Source organism: Neophocaena asiaeorientalis, unplaced genomic scaffold (genome assembly GCF_003031525.2).
Source record: "Neophocaena asiaeorientalis asiaeorientalis breed wild unplaced genomic scaffold, Neophocaena_asiaeorientalis_V1.1 scaffold65, whole genome shotgun sequence".
Taxonomy (NCBI): Eukaryota; Metazoa; Chordata; class Mammalia; order Artiodactyla; family Phocoenidae; genus Neophocaena; species Neophocaena asiaeorientalis.
In genome coordinates this window covers 16,649,920-16,673,125 of record NW_020173215.1, presented here as the reverse complement: position 1 = coordinate 16,673,125, position 23,206 = coordinate 16,649,920, and the positions used below count along the sequence as shown (strand labels likewise).

Below are 23,206 nucleotides of genomic sequence, written 5' to 3'. Positions count from 1 at the left end.
CCCCTCTTGGAGTCAGGCTGACCTAGATTTTCATCCTGGCTCTGCCCTCTCAGCTCTATGACCTTGGCCAAGTCCCTTTACCTCCCTGGGCCTCTGTTTTCCCACCTCCAAAATGGGAATGACGTTCCCACCCTCTATGCTGGGTGGGGCGCAGTGATACCTCCTCCCCTCTGCCCCTGCAGCGAGGAGGGGGAGCTTTCCTCCACGCACCCCCAGACCGTCAGAATGCAGCCCAGACCATCACCTCTGGGAGGCGGGGATGCGTCCCTCCCGGGCCCCTCCCCCCTCCCATCTTGAGGATCAAGCCCGTCATCTGTCCGTTCATTCATTCAACAACACGTATTCATTAAGCACCTACTGTGTGCCAGGCACTGTTCTAGGCCCAGGGCTACACCAGGGAGCCCCACTGGCCTCCGCCCTCTGGTAACGTACACTGGTGGGAGGGATGGATTAATTCACTCCAGACTCACGCCCAGGACCGCATCACCGGCCTGCTACGGGAGCTGCCCTTTGCTCACATCTCCCCCTGGCCAGGCCACCGTCACCCCTGGCCCCCGCCAGGCACACAGCCAACAAGGCCCCCTCCCCCAGGGCAGTGGGCTGCCCAGGGCCCTATGGGAGCCGAGGGCAGGCGCCTGGCCACTAGGCAGGAGGGGGGCTGCCCTGAGCAGCCAAGGCCAAAGCCCAGAGCCTGGGGTCCACCTGGACCAGAAGGTCGGGCAGCTCCTGAGTGGGCTGGGCAGCCGTCTGGGGCGTCAGCGCCAGATTTTACAGTTCAGAATTAAAAAAAAAAAAAACAACTGAATAAAAAGGAAGAAGAAGAAACCCAGGGCTAACCTTAGTTTCTCATTTTTCTTTTCATTCCCAACCAGCACCAACTACTGCATGGGAGGCGCGTGAAAAGGCATCCGAACCGGCCCCATTTCAAAGCCATAGGAACTCTTATTCTGCAGCCTCTACTGTTTGCCTTCTATCACTCCGAGACTTTTATTGCCCCTCTGGCAGTAGAGCTGCCAAGATCCAGGAGCTGAAGATGGATGGCGGAGGGAGGGGGCTGGCTACCACCCTCCGTCCCGCCCACTGCAGGTGGCGCAGTTTGGGGGTACACTTCCTTTTGCATTTCTCACCTGATGTTAGGGCACAGAGACAGGAAATGTTTCTCTTTCTCTAATAGCAGATGGGGTCCCTATTCTGTGCGGCCAAGCAAGACCTTCGATTGTGAGAAGAAGAGGCCGCCTGGGCAGGGCACAGGCTGGTGAAGGCCCCTTCCCCTCCTGGCCTGCGCCCCCCCCCCCGAGCTGTGCAGCCAAAAGAAGGGGCTTTGCAGAAAAGAGATGCAGTGCCGTGAAACACCTGCAATGCACCTCCGAACCAGGGAGAAGCCTGCAGCACGAGCGGGGCATTGGTCCAATCAGTATTTACTGTTATTGTATGAATTCCGACTTTCCTCCCCCGCACCTGCGTAAATGTTTACTATAATCCGGGAAACAAAGAAAAATGTGTAAAGGAGCAAACGTTTCCTGTAGTGCTACCCCTAGAGAGACCTGACATTAACATTTAAAAATGTTTACTTCTGGGCTTTTTCCCAAGTGGGATTCATATAGTTTTTCATGTATGGTTTGCAGCTGTGCCCTTGCCCATTATATGGGGAGCATTTTCCTCTGTCATTAGCATTATTTATAAACAGCACTTTTATGACTGCATGGTATTCCCTTTTGTGGATGTACCGTATTTCATTGAATATTTCCCCACTGGTGCGCTTTTAGCATCTCCAGAATTATGTGCAAGACAGCCATAAACATTCCCAGACATAGATCTCTGCCCCTCTGTATTTCCTCACCGTAAATCTAAGAAGGGAAATTGCTGCGTCGGAGAGTAGGAACATTTCTAAAGCTCTTGTTACGTGTTGTTCAACCATCGTCCTGAGAGTATACGTTCCTTCCCCACCAGCGGGGCTAGAGGGCGCTCATTTAACTTCATGCATTGAAACAGGCTTTTGAAAATCTTTGCTGATTAGAGAGTGATAAATAATATGCATTTTTTTCTTAAATTTGCCTTTACGTTATTCTTTTTGTAAAAAGTTAGAAGCAGAGACATGTGTTGACTCCATTTTTAAACAAAAGACATTAAAAGAACTACACATATGTATATGTGTTTGCATGTATATATAGCTATATGGCCTAGAGAAATATGTGGAAAGAAACACCAGAGTTGCCAATGTTTGTTATCAGGTAGAATTAGGTTTGATTGTAAGTAATAGAAACTGGGGGAAAAAGTGACTCAAATGAGATAGAAACTCATGTCTCACGAATGTAAAAGAGGTCCAGAGATAGACATTCCAGGATGGAAGCTGGAATCACCAGGGACAGAGGCTCCTTCTGGGTCACCATTCTACTGTCCCATGATATGGCCCTTGTCCTCATGGTTCAAGATGATTGCTAGAGCTCCAGCCATCTTGTCAACATAAGGCAACAGGAGGGAGGCAGGAAAGAGGGAGAGAAAGGCTTGCCTTTAAAGGAGAACTCTGAGAAGTCTCCCAGATGTGACAATTCCACTTAATCTCACTGACCAGATTCTAGAAACAACCACATGTAGCTGCAAGGGAAGCTGGGAGATATAGTCCTAGCTGGGAAACAATGCACCAGCTAAAATTTGGGGTTTGTTAAACTAAGATGAAGAAGAAAAACGAATACTGAGATGTCTCTAAGAGTTCCTACAACAGTTATGCTGAGGAATGAAGATGTGAGATTGAAAAGGAGGAATGGAGAGGTAAGCGGGTAGAAATGGTATATATTTGCATTATTCCATTCGTTGTAGTGAAAACATTTTAAAGAAGTAACTTTGGAAAGTTTAAAAACATTTTTAGCAAGCATGATAGGGGAAATTTCCCCATAGATTTTTACATCTATGTTCCAGGGAACAGCCGAATGAACGAACACCTTCACCAAATTCTTTCTTTGTCTTTCTACAGTTTGATTATGATGTGTCTTGGTGTGGAACTCTTAGTGTTTATACTACTTGGAGCTCACCAAGCTTTTAAAGATATTTGCAGTCATGTCTTTCATCAATTTCAAGGAAGTTTTGGGCCACTATTTTTTCAAATAGATTTTCTGCCCCTTTCTCTCTCTCCTCTCCTTCTGGGACACGCATTATGGAATGTGTGTATTGGTCCACTTGATGGTGTCCCACAGGTCTCTTAGATGGTGTTCGCTTTTCTTCAATCTTTTTTCTTTCTTTTCCTCAGATATTGTAATTTCAGTTGTCTTATCTTCAGGTTCTCTGACTCTTTCTTCTGTCTGCTCAAATCTGTTTTGGGATCTCTCTAGTGGAGTTTCCATTTCAATTATTGTTCCTTTTAGCTCCAGAATTTCTTTTTGGCTCCATTTATGTGTTCTATCTATTTTTTTGGTACAGGCATACCTTGGAGATACTGTGGTTTCAGTTCCAGACCACCACAATAAAGCAAATATCACAATAAAGTGGGTCACACAGATGTTTTGGTTTCTCAGTGTATATCAAAGTGATGTTTACACTATACTGTAGTCAATTAAGTGTACGATGGCATTACGTCTCACGAAATGTACACACCTCAGTTAAAAAGTACTTTACTGCTAAAAAACGTTAACCATCATCTGAGCCTTCAGCGAGTCATAATCTTTTTGCTGGTGGGGGGTCTTGCCTCTCGATGTTGATGGCTGCCCACTGATCAGGGTGGTGGGTGCTGAAGGTCGGGGTGCCTGTGGGAATTTCTTTAAAGAAGACAACAATGAAGTTTGCTGCAACAACTGACCCTTCCTTTTATGAACACTTTCTCTGTAGCATGCACTGCTGTTTGATAGCATTTTATCCACAGTAGAACTTCCTTCAAAATTGGAGTCAATCCTCTCAAACCCTGCCACTGCTTTACCAGCTAAGTTTATGTAATATTCTAAAGCCTTCGTTGTCATTTCAGGAATCTTCACAGCATCTAAACCAGGACTAGATTCCATCTCAAGAAACCACTTTCTTTGCTCGCCCATAAATAGCACCTCCTCATTCCTTAAAGTTTTCTTGTGAGCTTGCAGCAATTCAGTCCCATCTTCAGGCCCCACTTCCAATTCTAGTTCTCTTGCTCTTTCCACCACATCTGCAGTGACATTCTCCATGAAGTCTTGAGCCCCTCAAAGTCATCCATGAGGGTTGGAATCAACTTCTTCCAAACCCCTGTTGATATTGATACTTTGACCTCTTCCCAAGAATCCCAAATGTTCTTACTGGCATTTAGGATGGTGTATCCTTTCCAGAAGGTTTTCAATTGACTGCTCAAATCCGTCAGAGGAATCACTGTCTATAGCAGCTATAGCCTTATGAAATGCATGTATTAACTCAGAAGACTTGAAAGTCAGAACTGCCCCTTGATCCATGGGCTGCAGAATGGGTATTGTGTTAGCAGACATGAAAACAACATTGATCTCATTGTGTGTCTCCATAAGAGTTCTTGGGTGGACAGGTGCATTGTCAAATGAGCAGTAATATTTTGAAAGGAATCTTTTTCTGAGCAGTAGGGCTCAACAGCGGGCCTAAAATATGCAGTAAACCATGTCGTAAACAGATGTGCTGTCATTCAGGCTTTGTTCCATTTACAGAACACAGGCAGCCTAGATTTAGCATAATTCTTAAGAGCTCTAAGATTTGGGGCATGGTAAATGAGTACTGGCTTCAGCTTAAAGCCACCAGCTGCATTAGCCCTTAACAAGAGAGTCAGCCTGTCCTTTGAAGCTTTGAAGCCAGGCACTGACTTCTCCTCTCTAGCTATGAAAGTCCTAGATGGTATCTTCTTCCAGTGGAAGGTTTTTGTTTACATTGAAAATCTGTTGTTTAGTATAGCCACCTTCATTAATGATCTTAGCTGGATCTTTTGGATAACTTGCTGCAGCTTCTACACCAGCACTTGTTGCTTCACCTCGCACTTTGATGTCATGAAGGTCGCTTCTTTCCTTAAACCCCGTGAACCGACCCCTGCTGGCTTCAAACTTTCTTCTGCAGCTTCCTCTCCTCTCTCAGCCTTCAGAGAATGAAGAGAGTTACAGCCTTGCTCTGATTAGGCTTTGGTTTAAGGGAATGTTGTGGCTGATTTGATCTTCTATCCAGACGACTCAGACTTTCTCCATATAAGCGATAAGGCTTTCTTATCACTTGTGTTTTCATTGGAGTAGCATTTTTAATTTCTTTCAAGAACTTTTCCTTTGCATTCACAACCTGGCTGTTTGGTGCAAGAGGTCTAGCTTTTGGCCTGTCTTGGCTTTCAACAAGCCTTCCTCACGAAGTGTCATCATTTCTAGGTTTTAATACAAAGTGAAACAAGTGTGACTTTTCCTTCCACTGGGACACTTAGAGGCCATTGTAAGGGTATTAATTGGCCTAATTTCAATGTTGCTGTATCTCAGGGAATAAGGAGGTCCAAGGAGAGGGAGAGAGATGAGGGAATGGTCGGTTGGAGGGGCAGTCAGAACACACACGACACTTATCAATTAAGTTGGCCCCAAACAATCATAGTGGTAACTTCAAAGATCACTGATCAGAGCTCACCATAACAAATATGGTAATCATGAAAAATTTGAAATATTGTGAGATTCACCAACTGTGACACAAAGACACAAAGTGAGCAAATGCTGTTGGGAAAATGGCACCAATAGACTTGCTCCACGCAGGGCTAGGGTTGCCGTAAACTTATAATTTGTGGAAAAAAATACAATATTCACAAGGCACAGTAAAGTGAGGTATGCCTATATATCTAATTTGTTTGTACTCTGTTTTCTTGATTTTCTCCACATTTCCTTTAGCTCTTTGAGCATCTTGAAGGCAGTTGTATTAAAGTCTTTGTCTAGTAGATCTGCCATATGGTCTCTCTCAGAGACAACTTCTGTTGGTATTTTCCCCTTTGAATGGATTGTACTTTCTTTCTTTGCCTTGTGGTTTCTTTGTTATTGAAAACTGGATGCTGGAATCTAATAATGTGGTAACTCTGGAAATCAGATTCTCTCCCTTCCTCGGGGTTTGCTGTTTTTTTAGTGTTTTATTTAGATTTTATGGCTGCGGGCTCTCTGCATGCCGGGGATCAGCCTGAGGTGTAAACTGGAGTCCTCAGGTCTTTTCTCAGCCTGAGCTTTTTCCTGGGCATACTTGGTGACTTTCTAAATTCCTCCATATGTGTGGTTGCTTTTGAATGTCCTAGTCCTTAAATGTTGGCTCCAAAAATGAAAAGAAGGAAAATAAAGGTGGGGTGGCAGTGGAAACAGGTTCTGGCTGTAACTGAGCAGGACCCTGTGGGGACTTCCTGGGACAGATCCTTCCTCCATATGCTCTGCTTTAGCTCCTCTCTAAAGGACATAGATAATAGTAGCTGATACACACTTTCTGAGTTGTTTTGTAGATGCTAATACCACCACCAAATGGGAGAAGTTAACTACTTGATCATGAGCACGTTGCCCCAGAACTACTGGTGCCCAAGGATTAATAATGTTAATCCCCATGACCCTGCCCTGTTACCTCGCCATCAATCACGAGAATTGTGCATGAGCTGATCACATACCCTGGGATGCCCCTCCCTCACCTTGCCTTTGAAAATGTTTTTGCTGAAACCTGTCAGGGAGTTCGGGTATTTTGAGCCCTAGCTGCCCGGACTCCTTGCTTGGTGCCCTGCAATAAACAACGCACTTTCCTTCACCACAACCTGGTGTCAGTGGGTTGACTTTGCTGCACCTGGGCGAGCGGACCCAAGTTTAGCTTGGTAACATGGCCCTTTAAATCCCTTGGAAGCTGCTTCAGCTGGTGGTGGCTGCGATAATAGCTGTGTGCCTGGGTGTCTGCATGCGTGATCAGAAGCAACAATCAGAGCACAGACTCCCAATATTGGGGGGCAAGGTCCAGTATTGAAGGACAAGGTCCTATGCCCACCCTGGCTCCGGCAAGCTGTGTGCCTGCTCTAGGAATGCATACACAGCTGCCGGCCACGCGGCTGGGGGGCAGGAGTGGGAGATGGGTAGCTGCTTCCTTGGGAAGAGCTAAAACTGTGGATATTAACCTTGATTTATGGTGCAAGCCTTCCCCTGGAAGCTACAAGCCTTTGAATAGACTCCGGAGTTCCAAAACAATTACATCAGGCAGATTCTGGCAGTGGATTGTTGTCTAAGTGAGAAGACAGACTCCTGTGCTTTCCACTCCACCCTCTTCCCTGGTGTCACTTCCTCCTTTATTCTTACGCTTTATGGGTTTTATTTTATTTTATGTAAACATATTACAGATAAAAGACTATTTTTTACTTTAAAGTAAATTTGCATTTACTTTATGCTTATGAATATTTTTATATAATCAATAGTTACTTGGATTTTCCCCCTCTTTTGTCTGTTCATAGCCTTTGCCTATTTTTCTTCTTTTTCTGTTAGGGAACATGAGTAAATTTTTTTTTAAATCTCTACAAGTAAACAATTTAAGCAAAGGCTGCTGGCAAATATAATAAAAACTGTTTACCCATTACAGGTTTCAGAGATAGGTGAATTAAAACAGCAGAATGGTACCTTTTATACCTTTTTAAGTACAAGGAAAATAGAATTGATACAACACAAAATTTGGCGAAGCTGTGTCGAAACTGGTCTATTCTAACTTTGCTGGTGGAACCCTTTTAGAAAGCAGCTAAGCTCCAAAAATATTTATATCCTTTGTCCAGAAGTTTTTCTTAGACTGACTTGAGAAAATAAAAAAAGAAATACCTGTGGGTACAAATATATTCATGGCAGCACTGTTTATAATTATGAAATATGGAAACAACCCAAATGTCTAAACAACAGGAGTCTGGCTTAGCTGAACAAGGTACGGTCTCCTGAGTTGAAAGTTTTGCAGTCGTTTAAGGTGGATATCATGTATCATTTGGGAAAAATTCTCCTGAGACATCGTCATGTGAAAGCCAGGCTGTAGACAGAGTGTCTGCAATGATACAGCTACAGCAGTGTCGCCTTGGCTTGGGGCCCAGGATGGAGGGAAACCAAACAGGGCTGGGGAGGGAGGGAGGGAGGGAGGCTGTGGTGAGCTCCCCTCTGCTCTGATTTCTATTGTTTCCATGATGTTACTTGGGGCAATTAAAGAAAAAAAAAAAAAAGGTGGGGGTGGTTTGTGGGGAGGAAACAGGCAGGAGTTACAAATTCACCTTACAACAACAAAATCTGATTAGGGAATTCAATTAGCTAGCTCTCCTTGTTGGTGGGAACACTGGCGTCTGGCTGCTCTCCTGAATTTGGTGGAGAGGAAGCAGCCAGGTCCCTGGATGGGCAAGGTTCTCAGCAAAGACCAAGTGTGGTCTTGAGGACCCTGCAGGGCTCGGGGTGGGGGTGGGTGATCCCTGAGAGCAGCCTGACTTGTGCATGGTCCTCCACTGCCTGTCACTGGGTCCTGGGCAGGACCCCCGAGCGAGGACACGTAGTGCCAATGCAAATGCCAACGATATAAGTGGGTTCCTGGTCATCCCTTGAAAATGGATGACAGGAGGGGCATGTCTGTTTCTGTCATCACTTATGATGCGGGGGCAGTACTAACATCACAGCCTCACGACTCTTTTCAATGACCCCTGATTTCTGCAGAAACGGGAAGCTAGCAGGTAGCACGTGCTCTCAAGGGCCTGCAGCGGGACTCACAGTGGTGCTTCCTGCAAACCTCCCCCCCGCCAAAGACCAAGAAACACTCACTGCCGTCTCAGCCACGGACCAGGGAGGTGCAGCCAGGGCTCAAGGTCACAGAGGTCATGACTTGTGGCTGCGGTCTCCTCAGAAGACCCTCAGAAATGGCCTGGCCGCTGGTCCAGCCTCCCCCGTCCCAGGAAAGGGGCAGCATCTGCCCAGGTCCCAGTACCAGAGGGGAGCAGGGAGAGACCCAGGGGTCCACTCAACCCACCCCAACACTAGGACAAAGGATGCAGCTGATGCTGCAGCCCTCAGTGGCAGAGGAAGAGCCTCTCAGAAGCTGAAAGGCCCCCCACCCTCCAGAGATGCCAAAAGCACTTGCCATAAATGAAACCATTAGCTTTTCATTTATTTACTCGGCCAACACTGGAGGGACTTTATTAAGATTCCTTCTTTTCTTTCTTTCCTTTCCTTTCCATTTTTTCCCCCCTCTTCCTTTTCTCTTTCTAAAGAGATGCTTTTAAAAGGTTTTAAAAGTCTCAGGAACTTTTCCCATTTCTGGCTCAGGAGGGGTCTGTGATGTCCCGAGCAGCAGCTCCTGAATCCAAGTCCTTTCCAGCAAGCCACAGCCCCCGGGCCTGCAGGGGCCAGCGCATTCACCTCCTCTCCACCCTCCAGCCAGGTCCCTCCTGCCCCAGGGCCTTTGCACCTGCATTGCCCTACACCTGAACAGCTTTCCCCCAACCGCTGGGCTTCAGATGAGACATGCCCTTTAGGGAAGCTTCCCCCACCCCCCATCACTGTCTGCCTCGGCCTCTCATTTCCTTCTCAGTACAAATCACAGCTTGCAATTATTTTACACATTTGTCTGTCTGCTTGACTTTCTGCCTGTTTCCTCTGAAAACCCAGCCAGGGCAGGAAACCGGGGTGTCTGACTCACAGCTATAGCGTCTGTTCCTAGCTTACATTTCATGCTCGATAAGTATGTGGGAGAGAAGGGCTGCTTCAGTCTGCGATTCTGAATTACGTACATGGGATGGAGACCGTCCTCTGGAGGGAGATGTGGCAGAAGGCTGGTCTCAGACTCGCCTGGACCTCGGACCTCGGTTTGAAACCTGCTTTGGTTTCTTACAAGCTGTGTGACCTCAGACGGGATATTCAGCCTTTCTGACCATCAATCACCTCCTTTGTAAAGTTGGAATAAAATATCGGTAGGGAGGGGGCTGTGGAGTTCACCCGGAGGCAGGGCAGGGGCAGGGTCTGGACAGCCTCCACGTCCCCCTTCTTTGCCGGCCAGGCAAGGGGGAGGAAGTAGCATTAATTGAACACCTACTATCTACCAGGCACTATGCTAGGCAGCTGGAATGCAGAGGTGAATAAAACAGAAACGGCCCCCCAGCCCTGGAAACTCTAGCTGAAAGCAGGACAGACACGGGGGGTTCCCAGCACCCTGAGTGTCAGGAAGGAGCAGGGTGGGGTGTGAGCAGGAAACCGAGGCCTGGACCAGCCTGGAGGGTCAGTGGGAACAGACATTTGTCTGAAACGTCACATGTGCAGGAGTCTGGGGAAAAGAAAGACCAGGCAGAAGGAAGAACATTGCAGAGGCGCTAAGACAGAATGAAGCTGGGCACGTGTGAGGATGGAGTGCAGGGGGAGGGGCAGTAGCTGGAGGGGGAGGGGGCAGTAGCACCAAGCACAGGTGCAAAAGCCCTGCAGGCCCACGAGTCAGGGCCGGCTCAGCACCGGCTCAGGGCCTGGTGGAATGGGGAACCCACTCATACCTTTGGCAACGCATACTTCGGCAGCTTCATCGGGACAAATTCATTGCGACGATAAGAGATGTAGTATTTGGTCTGGTTTGTTGAGGTTGCCTAACAGGAGGGGAAAAACAAGTTTTTAAGGGACTAGGTTTCTTTCCTTTTTTTTTTTTTTTGTGCGGTACGCGGGCCTCTCACTGTTGTGGCCTCTCCCATTGCAGAGCACAGGCTCCGGACACGCAGGCTCAGTGGCCATGGCTCATGGGCCCAGCCGCTCTGCGGAATGTGGGATCTTCCCAGACTGGGCCACAAACCCGTGTCCCCTGCATCGGCAGGCAGACTCTCAACCACTGCGCCACCAGGGAAGCCCGGGACTAGGTTTCTTGTTGAGCCAAATCCTGGTGAAAATGCCCTTTTACTTTGCTTATACATGCCCTGTCTGAAATGGGCAGACTCCTATTCATCCTTCAGAGCCCCACACCAAATGCCCCACCTCTGGGAAGTCTTCGTCCACCTCCCTCAGTTAGAACTAACCTCCTTCCCCATGCTCTCTCAGCACCTGGCTTCCCTACGTCTGAGTTACAGACAAGGTGAAGAAAATTCTGTTCCCTAGAACTCCTCTTAGGGAGAGTACTTGGTGAGCCACTGAGTGGAGGAAGAGACAGGCCAAAGGTAAGCTCAAGCCACAAAAGATGACCACCAGACCACGAGGCAAGAGAAACAAAACGAGAGGCAACACTCCGGAGACAGTCATGTGGCCAGCACTGTCCCAAACAGCTCATCGGTATCAAAACCAACAACTCCACGACCTGTGATCATTTCCATTTTAAAGATGAGAAAAGTGAGACCCAGAGATGGAGTAACTTGTCTCTCATGGGATATAATAGAAGACCCAGGAAAAGAGCAGCATGTGCTTCTTTGGGACAGTGGCAAGGAGGAGGGGGTGAGAAGGGAAGACGAGGAACAAGGGGGCAAACGGGTATTGGGAGAGGGAGTGGGCCAGGAGCTGGACAGGGCACAGTGGCCCCTGGCCTCTGGCCCCAGCCTGGCATGCACTGCGGGCTGCGCCTTCCCCCGTCGGACACAGACAGTGTCACCAGAGGCAGACCAGGCCTCTGCAACAAAACTGAGAGCCAGCTGTTATCACATCTGAACACAGACCAGCCAGCGATGACCGCGCGCCGTCCAGGCTGAGTGCGCGGGGGCGGCTCCTTCACCATTACGGCTCAGCCTCCTAAGCCCCCTCCTTCCAGACCAGGTCACCGAGCAGCCCAGTTACAGCGTGGCCCCGCTTCCCGACAGCACCCGATCCGGCATCTTCCATCCTCCCCGAGCCCCCTCTCACGGCTCACCCTCGGCCAGGCCTTCCCAGCACCTCTAACTGAGCCCCGCACCCCATCCTGGGGCCCCGTGGTGCATAGTGCCTACTGTTGCACAAGGATCAGCCCAACCTGTCCAGCCACAGCTGTGCCCCCGGGGTCTCAGGCTCGGGGCGCTGGCAGACCAGACAATCACAACATTTAGAAAAGACTCAACGTGAGATACGGTTGTCAAAGAAGCCAATTGCTGTCATTGCTCCAACCCTTGGGAGATATTTGCAGAAACACAATGGGAGGTGCTGGGAAGACAGCGGTGCTGAGAACAGACCCGGAGCCCCCACCCGCACCGGACTGCAGGGTCTACGGTAAACAGTAAAGGACGACAGCGTGGCCTGGCTGTGACGGAGGAATGCACAGAGCTGGGGGCGCTCCGAAGAGGCAACCTGTGGGCCTGAAGTAGAGTGGAAGTCAGGGAAGGCTTCCTGGAGGAGGTGGTACACGACAGTGTTGGGGGAGGAGGTGGAGAAGGGGGCACAAGTGGTCCACGCCCAGGGAACAGTGGGTGCAAACACACAGAAGGGATGGGAAGCTGTGGGGCTGGGCATCCGCAGAGGGTGAAGGAGAATGGGGGTGGGGCTGGGAGTCGGGGGCAGGGCTGGGAATCAGGGCCGGTGGTGGCAGAAGCCTCTTGCCTGGCCTGCTCTAATGGGGGCCGTGACACACTCTGCCAGTTCCAGCCCCCAAATCCTCAGGAGGCCCTGGTACACTCTGCGTGTGGAGAAGGGCACCTGGGGTGATGAAACGTCCCTGAGACGGGGGAGCCTTCAGGGGAGAGAACACCAGCAGCTGCCCCTAAGGGGCCATCTTCATAGGAGCCTTTGGATTTGTCTCATGGGGTCCTAGAGGGTAGAGCAGGGGTCACTGGATGAGAGTAGAGGAAACACTTCGTCTCAGTACTGGAATGACATTTCCAAAGATTTGAGCTATCCAGGAGAGGGGTAGGCTGTTTTAGAAGGAGTGAGCTCCTCGTTGGTGGAAGTAATCAAGAAGTGGTATGACCAGCTGCCTCCCGGAGTGTCTGAACCGTCAGACCACATGGTGGTCCCAACTGTGATCTGAGTACCTGTGTGTACAGGCAGCAGGGCTTGGTCCCTGGGCTGTGGATAGCTGATGCCTGGTGGCCAAGAGAAATGACCAGAGACAACAGCTTTGAATATCATTTCAAAGTCGCCGGAACCAGATGGAACAAAATGGGTTTGGGCTTGGAGGCCCTGGGCTGTGGGAAGTTCTTAGTGGGCAGAAGGGAGGAACAGGTGGCATCCCTGTGTTTTGGCCTTACGGGGTTTGGGGGGTGCCTTCCACCACCATCACAGGGGCAGGGGAAACTGAAGTAAGTAGCACTTGAAAGTAACATAGCCATTTTATTGCTTCCTGTTTGAATGATTCCATTTTCCCCCAAGTGGCTTATACTCCACATCACCTATTGCCGATTTCCAAGAGCCCCAGCAGGAAGCTCACCTTAACGAAGATGTAATTGTCCTGCACGGTCAGAGAACTGTGGTCAATGGGGCCCGCGAACGGCACTGTCAGCGTCTTCTCGGAGCAGTTGTGGACCTGGCAGGTGACGTACCGAAAACCTGCAGGAGATAAGAGCCAGCCACGCGCTGCATGAAATCTCAAAGACTCAGACTCCAGCTGAAGGAGTCAGACACAGCCTCAGGCGTGACAAAGCGCTGAACCTTTTTGGCTCTGTCTGCGTTCCGATACCACTGCCGCCGGTTTTGTTTGTGGGTCTGAATGTTAAACGGTGCGCCCTGTGATTGCACCTGCTGCTGAGCGGGGCCAGCTCTGTGCCAGGCGCTCTACTGCGAGGAGTTCTTTTAATACTCAGGACCATGCAACGATGGCCCCATCTTCCAGATGTGGAAATTGTGGCTGAGCTAGGAGACTTGTCTACCTCAGGGCCACCCGGACTGCCTCCAGCTCTTCCTGGAGGAAGTTTCACTGGAGCACAGCAGTGCCTGCCGGTCTACGCGTCACCCACGGCGCCTCCACCATACAACGGCAGTCACTGGCAGGGGAGACCACACGGCCAGCCAGGCTAAACCGTTTACTGGCTGGCCTTGACGGGAAGCGTTTGCTGACCCCAGGCTAAAGCCGTGCAGGGGAGCACTGCCATGTGAGCGCAGGACTTGATCAACATTCTGTCCCACGCGCCCTCTGCCCCGGCTTAGGGTTAGGGTTAGGGTTAGACACGGCACCTGCACATCCGTGGCCACCTGTATCCTCTGTCTGGGAGAGGGACCTCGGAGCAATCCGGAGAGATGGTGGGCAGGAGACCCCACACACACACACATCTCCCACCCACCAGCCTGCCCTGGGCAAGCTGGGTGCGTGTGGTCACCCAGGGAAGGGACACTGCAGGGCCGTGGCAGGCATCCATGGCACCCATCACGACTCGGGACCCCTCCCACCCTCCTGGAGTCTCTCCAACTTAAACGGGTGGGTGTGGGTAGGACTCAGGGGTTCTTTCCCCCCTAACTTTAGACAAACACTTTCATCCCTTTAGAAATATCTACGATTAAGCAAGTTGAACCCCTGTTTTGCCAGGCAGCCGCTGCTCTTACGTCAAGCCCTCTGTTTCCCGGGTTGGGGGCCCCAGCAGACCTGCGCAGAGGCCTGGAGCTGTGCCCCGGGGGAGCTCGTCTCTACCGCTTTTGGGCAGGAGTGGCATTTAACCACGGGGACCAAATGGAGCCCAGCCAGGGTGCTCAGAGACATCAGCGCTTTCGGGGCACGTCCTGCCCACAGCCTTGGGTGGCCGGGCAGCATGGAGAGTGCCAGGGGGCGGGGCTGGGGGCCGGAGGACCTGCCCTAACTCACCGGCAGGGTCCCCTGGGTCTCAGCTCCTCCACGGTAACGTGGGTATTAATGCCCACGTCAAAAGAGCAGGTGAGCGTCTAGGAGACCGTGCGCACAGTAGGCCCGCAGTCAGCCACGGCTGTGCCATGGCCCCTCCTGCACCACTTCCGTCTCCCCTCTGAACGGCCCGGTCAGTCCCTGTGGCCAACACTGAATTTCCCGTCGTGGAGACTCAAAGTGGACCGTCTGCTCACTTACCCGTTCGTTCATTCATTCACTCACTTGCCCACTCATGCATGCATGCATTTGTTCACTCATCCCTCCCTGTTCCAGCTCTACTGCCAACGAGACAGACAAAGACCCCCTTCACGGGGCTGAAGGTTTGTGCAGTGGGAGAAACGCCGATCCACATCGCTTGCCAATTTCTCTGGTGTAAATCACCACCCAATCCCGGTGGGGGGGGGCGTTCTCAAGCTGCCGAGATGAAGTTTCTGACCACGGGGCTGAGAAGGGAGGTGGACGCTTGGCTCTCGTGAACCGGCACCAGCTGCAGCTCTGGGGAGAGGCAGACGGACCGACAGGGACAACGTGGTGTGACAGGCAGTGAGCGTCCTCGTGTCCACGGCACGGATTGTGGTCGCAGGGTCCTGCCACGTTAGCGCAGGGGCCCAGCGTCTGCTCAGGGCGACTGGCACCTGGCCACGTGCTTATTCATTTGGTGGCTCTACTGAGGACACAGAGGTGAATCGATCAGGCCCCGCCCTGTCCCCAAGGAGCTCCAGGCCCGGGGAAGTGTGCAGAGCTGTGACGGGGCAGTCCGGGTGCTGTGGAGCCCAGAGGAGGTGGTGGGCAGCCCAAGAAAGACGTTCAAGGTGGACAGATGGGGAGCAGCCTTTCCGCAGGGACGAGGACAGGTGTAAGGCGACCTTGGGGAATGGCCCGTAGCTCAGGCTGGCCGGAGGGCAGGTGGGGCCTGTGAGTGGGGTGGGTCCTAAAGGCCCGGATGCTGTGCCACCAAGCTTGGCTGGACTGGGTTCTAACAGGGCTCCCGGGCTGGGGTGGCTGGAGGCAGGGGAGACGGGGGAGGGACGCTGCTCCGTCCTGGGGGCCTTTCACGTGCACGTCACAGCTGCTAGGCTCAGGGTCCCTCCTCTCCCGGGGAAGGTGGGCTGCATGGAATCATTGCTGGGTAGAAACGGCGCCCCTTGTTGAGGATGGAGGCCTGGCGTTCCTCCTCGCTGGAGGTGGGAGGTCACGAGACATCACCCGCCTCTGCTGTGTTGAGCCCTGCTGGGGATCAGGTCGCCGTGAGCGTGGCCGGGATGCTTTGGGCTTTGTGTGTGGAGGATGGTTGGGCTGTAGTCTGTACCAGCCCGTGACCCTGTGATTTTGGGCAAAGCCTGGAGCCTCTGTGAGCTTTCTCTCCTGGTCAGTGAAGCTGAAGCGACAGTGATATCCCCGCAGGATGGGGGCTGGTCCGGGGAAGGGTCAAGGGCTTTGGACGTGGTAAAGAGACCCACCACACGTTGACACACGACGTCCCCAGGCTGAGCACCACGTATGGGGCCCATTTCACAGACAAGGGGGCCGAGGTGCAGGGTCACTTCCAGGCTCATGTGGCTGGCACGTGGCGGGCAGGGAGCCAACGCCAGCGCCTCTGTCGCCAGCCAGGACCCCGGTGCCCGGCACCACTGAACCTACACTCCACATAGTATGGCCCAGCCAGGGGACAGCTGTTGGCACTTGTCAGCTCCCACTGTCAGTTAAGTGTGACCCTGCCCGGGTTTCCACTCCTAGAGAAACCACCAGGATGTCCCACCAGGCAAGGGGCAGGGCTGCGTCTTGTTCTTGACCCTGCTGGGGACCCTGCTGCGTCCCCAGCAGGGTCAGCCCTGGGCCTGGTCCACAGGGGACTCAGTCAGTGTTCGTTGAATGAAGGCACAATCTACAGGTCCTCTCGGCTCTGATATTCTAGAACATTCCATGGTTCTGACGCCAGTGCCACTCCTTCAGGAGCACAGAGGACCTTTCTCACAGCATGCGTGGCCCCTGGGCTCATCGGCCACAGAGCTCCTTGCCCCACTGGAGTGGGGGGAGCCATCGGAGGCCCTGCCCCACCTCAGCATTCAGCAAGCTTGGTGGGGGGGCAGGGTGGGCGCTGAGAGATGGGGAAACACTCAATGCTCAGGGACCAGAGCAATTCGTCCTCTCAGTAGACTTTGCCACTGGAGCGGAGCTCCTTGACTTCAGTTTATCTCCGCTTGGAAAACAAGCACATTTAAAATTACGCCATATCGTAACACAGCAAGGTCAGCCGTGCAGGGCCAGCCACGAAGGACGAGGGCAGCCGAGCCGGCCACGGGGCGAGCAGACGTGGGGGCGCCTGGCTCCTGTACCCTCCCGACTTACCTCCTCCGAGCTCTTGGGCCTCCACGTGGACCAGGTCTGGGTCAGCGTCCACTCCAGAGACAGCCCTGGAAAAGAATAGCTGAGGCTGGTGTCGGGAACAGAGCCCCCAAGCCCTTCTCGCGGGGCCTGTGTGGTCCCCGAGCCCCAGGCAGTCATGTGGTCTCCAGGATCTGGGGCTCAGAGGACACAGTCCTCCCCGAGAGCCCACCTGCTCCTGGGAGGCCGATGGAGCCCCAGCCTCTGCCTTGCAGGGCCCAGGGTTTGCTGGGCATTCTTCCATTTAGAGTAGTTTAGAGAAGACTTTCACATCCGTGCGCGTAGGTGTGTGTGTGTATGTGTGCGTGCGTGCGCATGTATGTTAGTGATCAGAACAACTCCCCCGAGGGTGCAAACCCGGATTCACACCAGGGTCCTTCTCCCTTGTCCCTGCTCCCCTTCATGCCCCCTTCACAGTACATCCTTGGGAAGGCTCTGCTCTCAGCCACCGGCCCCTCCCTTGACCACACTGCTCCAGGGGTTCAGGCAGTGCATGGAGCACAGGGGGACGGTGGCTGCCCACGACGGAGCATTCAACAAGGCCCGAGAAGAACGGGCCGAAGACACACCCTGGGGGGGCAGGGACTGGGCTGCATCCTCCAGGGCAGCTGGGGACGGCGCTGACCTCCGCCAGCCCAGCACAGGGCCCGGCACCCAGGAGGTGAAGCGCAGGTTTCTCAACTGATGATGTGATGTGGTCCAGGGTTTCCCAGATTTTACCGGTTCCAGGTATCAACTGGACTGTCATCTCCTGCCATGTTCTGCACGTCAGCTCCCTCAGCCATCTCCGGAGCAAGAACACCCGGGGCGTCATGGGTGTGGGGAGCTATTACATTTTTTATAACGTACATTCCAGCCGGTCTGACTATTAAACTCCATCCACCAAGCCGACCCTGTCATGGACAGTAACCTGAGGAAGCACGTTGACTTTGCCAAAGACAAGCCGAGAGTCTGCTGCAGAGGTCACTCCCACAGCCACTCAGCACCCGGGACGGGCCAATGAGATGTCCCTGCCACTGACTGCTCAGTCCCCACCACTCACAGCCCCCGGAGCTGGCCTCTCTCAGCTCTCAGCCCGATTCCTAACGGGCTTGGCACCAGGGTGCCTGTTGGCTTCACCTCCTCCAGGGGCCAGGTGGTCCCAGGTGGACAGGGGAAACCCACAATGCCCCCCGTGGCGGGATGTGCAGTCTGCGATGTTTCAAACGTGGGTGCCGGCGTCAATCACTCTGACTTTCCACAGAGTCTCCATCGGAAGGTGAAGTGTTGATTTAGGTTTTGTGAATAAACCATTCGTAAGCTCCTTGGAAGGAGGTCTCCTGCCTGACATTTTCCTCTCTTTTCTGAATAAAGAGAGACGTCGTTCCCTTTACCAGAAGCACGGACCGGTCCTCAGCTGGGCAGATGGAATTTTAGTTTGACCATCCATCATCTGTAAATGGGGTCATGACACTCGGCCTGTCACTCACTCTCTCATTCCCTCTGTCTCTCCCTCTCCATCGGAGCCTCTCCCCTGCCACTTCCCAGCACGCCCACACCAGGCCCTGCACGAGGCAGGGAACACAGTGGACCTGAGGTCCCTGCCCCAGAAACCCTTGGTCACGGGTTTTGAAGACCACGTGAAACTCTGTATTTACACACCTCAGATGAAGCCTGGCTCCCCGTGGGAAATGACAAGCATTGAGCCCTGGGCCTTCTTGTTTGTCAAGGTCTTGTTTGGAAGGCCCTTGGTCTATATTGTTTAGAGACAGCAGTCACGTGAGAAGACCTGTGGCCACGGGCTCAACAAAGCACGGGGAGTTGACTCCTACTCCTTCGGACGCTAAGGGAAGCTCTGATGCAAACAGCTCTGGTAAACCCTCTAAGACACCGCCACCAGGGCTGTTGTGGGATGAACTCTGTCTTCCCCTCACCTCCCTTCAGGACAGAAGTACTGCCACTTGCCTCACACCTGGGCAGGCACTGGAGCTCACGGAAGTGGAAAGCTCAGGCTTTACGGGTGAGGTTGGGTTCGAGGCGGGAGGAAGAATTGGAAACGCCTGGGGAAGTGCAGGCGGCCAGACTGCCCGGCAGAGGGGCCAAGGGCAAGGTCACTGGCTACGTACAGAGGCAGCCACGGCCCGTGACCTAGGACAAGTGCCCTGGCCCCTCTGGGCCGCCGTTTCCCCCTCTGTAACCTAAGGGGAAGACAGTTGGGTGCCGCTGTGTGGATCTCATAAGGGGATGCACTGGGACCCGAGGTCTGGTGCCCAGTGCACAGCCAGTGCTCACAACGTGGATGCTGCTGGGCGGTCCTTATAATTTTGTCCCAGTGCCGTTGAGAGACTAGCAGGGAGGCGACGCGTCAGGGCATTCGTGGGCCCAGAACATAGTAGGTCTCCCAACCCCCGGCCACGGCCCCACGAGGCCAGTCTAAGGAGCTCACTTGTTTAAGCTTCTCAAAACATTCAGGGTCTGAGTCTCAGACACAACACGGGGCTTCGGCGATTCCTGCTGTCAGTTCAAGGACAGAGAGCGCCTTGGAAGTGCTGTCAAAACAGCATTATTCACTGTTTACAAGAGGCGCCGTCCCCGTGTTGTCACCACGTTCCCAGGGAGACTCCCGGGCCCCCGAGCAGACAAGTGTCTGGCATGATTACCCCTCTCGCGTGACGACTTGGAGCAATTTGAGAAACCCGAGGGAAGACATAATTTGATCTGCCCGTGATAACAACGTGTCTGAGTGAGCACCAGCTTCGGTTTCAGTGTCTGCGGGCTGTTTCTCTCTGTGGCCCCAGGGGTCTCCCTGGGACTGGACAAACAGGCAGAACCGCTCCCCGCCAGTCCCCCGAATCCTGATCTGCCAACTTTCCAGGCCATCCTGCTCAGAAACCCCACCTCCTGTCCCCGCTCCCCACCTCCTTGAGCCCCTGCGGGCTAACAGTTGACAAGAATGACAGGGCCTGTGATTGATGCCGCGCTCCAGTTTCCGAGGAAGGACCCGGGACCTCTCGAGGGCGGCCACGTGGAGGGAGCCCTCACCGCTCCCCACCCCGCTGTGGAAGGCACACCCCCAGGCCGTTGTTCCAGAGGCGAGACCAAAGCTTCCCTTCAGCCTGTGGCCCTAAGTCCGCAAACTAGTTCTTGGCCCCGATTAGCATGAAGACGCAGACGGAACAGGCCGGGACGGGAAGCTCTTCCCACGGTGTTTGTCCTGGGGACGCAGGGCTGCGCCTGGCTAGGAGGCCTGGCCGTACGTGTGCAGCCCAAATGAGATAAGAAAGGAGAGGACGTGAGTGTGTGTCATTTTCACACTCAGGAAAACGCAATTTGGTGGAAAGAGCACGTGTGTCACTGCATGCATCTCCAGAGGTAGTGTAGGTGCGGGGTGGGTGGCAGCCGGGTCAGGGGCGCCAGCGTGGGCTCTGAGCCCCGCCTTTGGCTTCTGCTCCCTCTGCAGAAGCCCTGGACCTCGTCCATGTCTCATCCTCACGGGCCTCGCTTGCTTATCCAACAGGCGTTTCCTGAGCACCGGAGCCTCTCGCTGGGGCAGTGAGACTAGAGCTCCATGCAAATCGATTGTTGAGTGGCTCCCAAGAGATGACACCAACGCGGAGGGGGCCCGGGCACCGGCTGGGGCAGGAGTGAGGGTCCAAGACCGGCAGAGGCCGAGCAAGGCATGGGGCAGGGAAGGCTGCACCGCCGGGCCGTCAGTGGGGGGCTGAGTCGGGACCAGGACAGGAGAGGCAGGGGCAGGGGGGAGGGGGTTCCGTGGTGAGGGGGACAGTGGGCCTGCTGTGTGTCAGGCACTGGGCCAGCTCTATGTACATTAGTGCCTCTCCCTACTATGGGGGAATCGGAGGCCCAGAGAGGGAGATTCACGCGTGCGAAACTGCACAGCTGGTTCGTGGGTGTGCGCGTGGCCTGAGCGACACCAAGCCCCAGCTCTCAACCCTTTCCTACGCTGTCCCAGCAGAGCAGAGAGGACGCCCCGGAGGCCCCCCTGGGATGAGGAGGGCAGGGATGGGGCAGAGAGGAGAAGGTGGGGGACCTGAGCTGGGGACCGAGGGGGCTGACTTGGCCTCGCCGGGGCTCCCCGGGTCCTGGCGGGGGCATGCTCACCAGAACACATGGTCTTTGGTCACTCGCTCCTGCAGAAGAGTCCACTTCTTCCCCAGGTCAGACGATACGTAGAGCTTTAGGGCAGAAGGAGGAGAGAGAAAAGTTCGGTCGTGACATGAGGAGTGAGCCTCTTCTGAGAGCTGCATCAGCCCTGGGTGATGTCTGCCCCGGGGGAGGCTGGCCGGTCCTGTCCCACCTGGCGAGGACCTGTTGGGGGCAGGCCCTGTGCTCCAGGTGGGTACAGACCAGCCTCCGAGAGGCGGAAGGTCAGGCACGGGGGCTCCATAAAGGGCCAGTCTCGACCCCAGGCCGGCTGGTAGGAGCCCAGAGACAGGGGCAGAGGTCCCTGGAGGAGGTGTGTCTGAGTGCAGGCACCCAGGAGGGACCTGAATGTCCTTTATGCATGTGGGGCGGAGGGAGGGCGCTCTGGAGGAGGGACCAGGAAAGGTGAGACGGTCAGTTCAGGACACAGCAGAGACGTCTGAAGCCTGGTTGGGGCCTTGGCCACTACGGTAGCCCAGGGCCTGTGCTTGGGGTTTAATGCTCTGCGGTCACTAACTTGAAGGACCTAATTTTTTTTTTTTTTTTTGCGGTACGCGGGCCTCTCACCGCTGTGGCCTCTCCCGTCGCGGAGCACAGGCTCCGGACGCACAGGCTCAGCGGCCATGGCTCACGGGCGCAGCCGCTCCGCGGCACGTGGGATCTTCCCGGACCGGAGCACGAACCCGTGTCCCCTACATCGGCAGGCGGACTCTCAACCACCGCGCCACCAGGGAAGCCCGAAAGACCTAATAATTTTATCTCGGAACTCGAGATCTGTGAGCAGAGCCGGATGGAGCAATGAGCTGGTGTGGCTCTGCCAGCGCCTCCAGGGCCACTGCCGCCTTCCACCCGGGGTGGGGGGGGCACCTGGGCCTGGGGAGGGTCAAGTTTGGGTGGCTGTGCGCTGAGTCCTGAGGCCCTGGGAGCCTGGGAGGTCTGCGTCCACCCTGCTTGTGTCCCTGTGCACAGGGAGTATGACATTAGTAGCTCATAAAGACACCGTGACAGCTGGAAAGAGACCATGGAAGAAAGGGTTTGTCCCAATTGTTAAACGTTTCTCATTTTGCACTGGACCCTGTAAAGTACACAGCCAGCTCTGCCTGAGACCACCAGACAGCTGGACAAGATGAGGCTCTCAGGAGGGCTGAGGCCAGCTGCCATGGGGCAGAGGCAGGGAGGTCCCAGGGAGGCCAGGCCTCGGTCCGGCCCTGGGCTGCAGGCTCATGGAGAGGAGGAAAGGGCTCCGGAAGGGACTTGTTTAGAGAGCTGAACAGGTCCTGGGAGGAGGGAAGGGGGAGGCGGCGTCTAGGGCTCTGACCTGGGGACCTCGGGTGGGGACAGCCTTGAACGAGCAGACTGGGCTTGGGAAACGCCTGCAGGGGCCACAGGGCAAGACCTGAAGGGGAGGGAGGGGACAGCTCTCTGGGGATCACAGGACAGGGCAGGGGGAGGAGTACCCACACTGGAGCACCCGCTCCATCCTGCACCAACCTCCACTGGGACTCAATAGCTCCATTTCTTTTCTTTTCTTTTTTTAAATAAATTTATAAATTTTATTTTATTTATTTTTGGCTGCGTTGGGTCTTTGTTGTTGCACGCGGGTTTTCTCTAGTTGCCGCGAGCAGGGGCTACTCTTTGTTGAGGTGCGTGGGCTTCTCACTGCTGTGGCTTCTCTTGTTGTAGAGCACGGGCTCCAGGCACGCGGGCTCAGTAGTTGTGGCGCACGGGCTTAGTTGCTCCGCAGCATGTGGGATCTTCCCGGACCAGGGCTCGATCCTGTGTCTCCTGCATTGGCAGGTGGATTCTTAACCACTGCGCCTCCAGGGAAGCCCCTCAATAGCTGCATTTCTCAAACCAAGGTCCTGGGAGCCAGTGTGATGTGCAAGAGGTGGCCGTGATAGGTGTGAGCTTCCCCATCACAGCCCTGGTGCTTCCCCAGATGCGTCTCCAAGCCCTGGAGGCCAAGAGAAGCCAAGTACAGCACAGGCTCCCCGGCCCAGAGCTCCGGGGCTGAGCCACACCCGGCCCT

The 23,206-nt window shown here is 53.8% G+C and overlaps 1 protein-coding gene across 1 annotated transcript in view; it reads right to left on the bottom strand.

Annotated features, from left to right (window-relative positions):
* Window positions 1-23,206, bottom strand: part of SORCS2 (sortilin related VPS10 domain containing receptor 2) — a 284,413-nt gene that overhangs the window by 54,042 nt on the left and 207,165 nt on the right. Inside the window, exons 6-9 of the mRNA XM_024745080.1 lie at window positions 21,136-21,209; window positions 16,999-17,063; window positions 13,246-13,364; window positions 10,433-10,522 (exon numbers count right to left, since the gene is read on the bottom strand). Of these exons, the coding sequence (XP_024600848.1) occupies window positions 10,433-10,522; window positions 13,246-13,364; window positions 16,999-17,063; window positions 21,136-21,209 (348 nt within the window). The remainder of the gene's footprint in view (window positions 1-10,432; window positions 10,523-13,245; window positions 13,365-16,998; window positions 17,064-21,135; window positions 21,210-23,206) is intronic.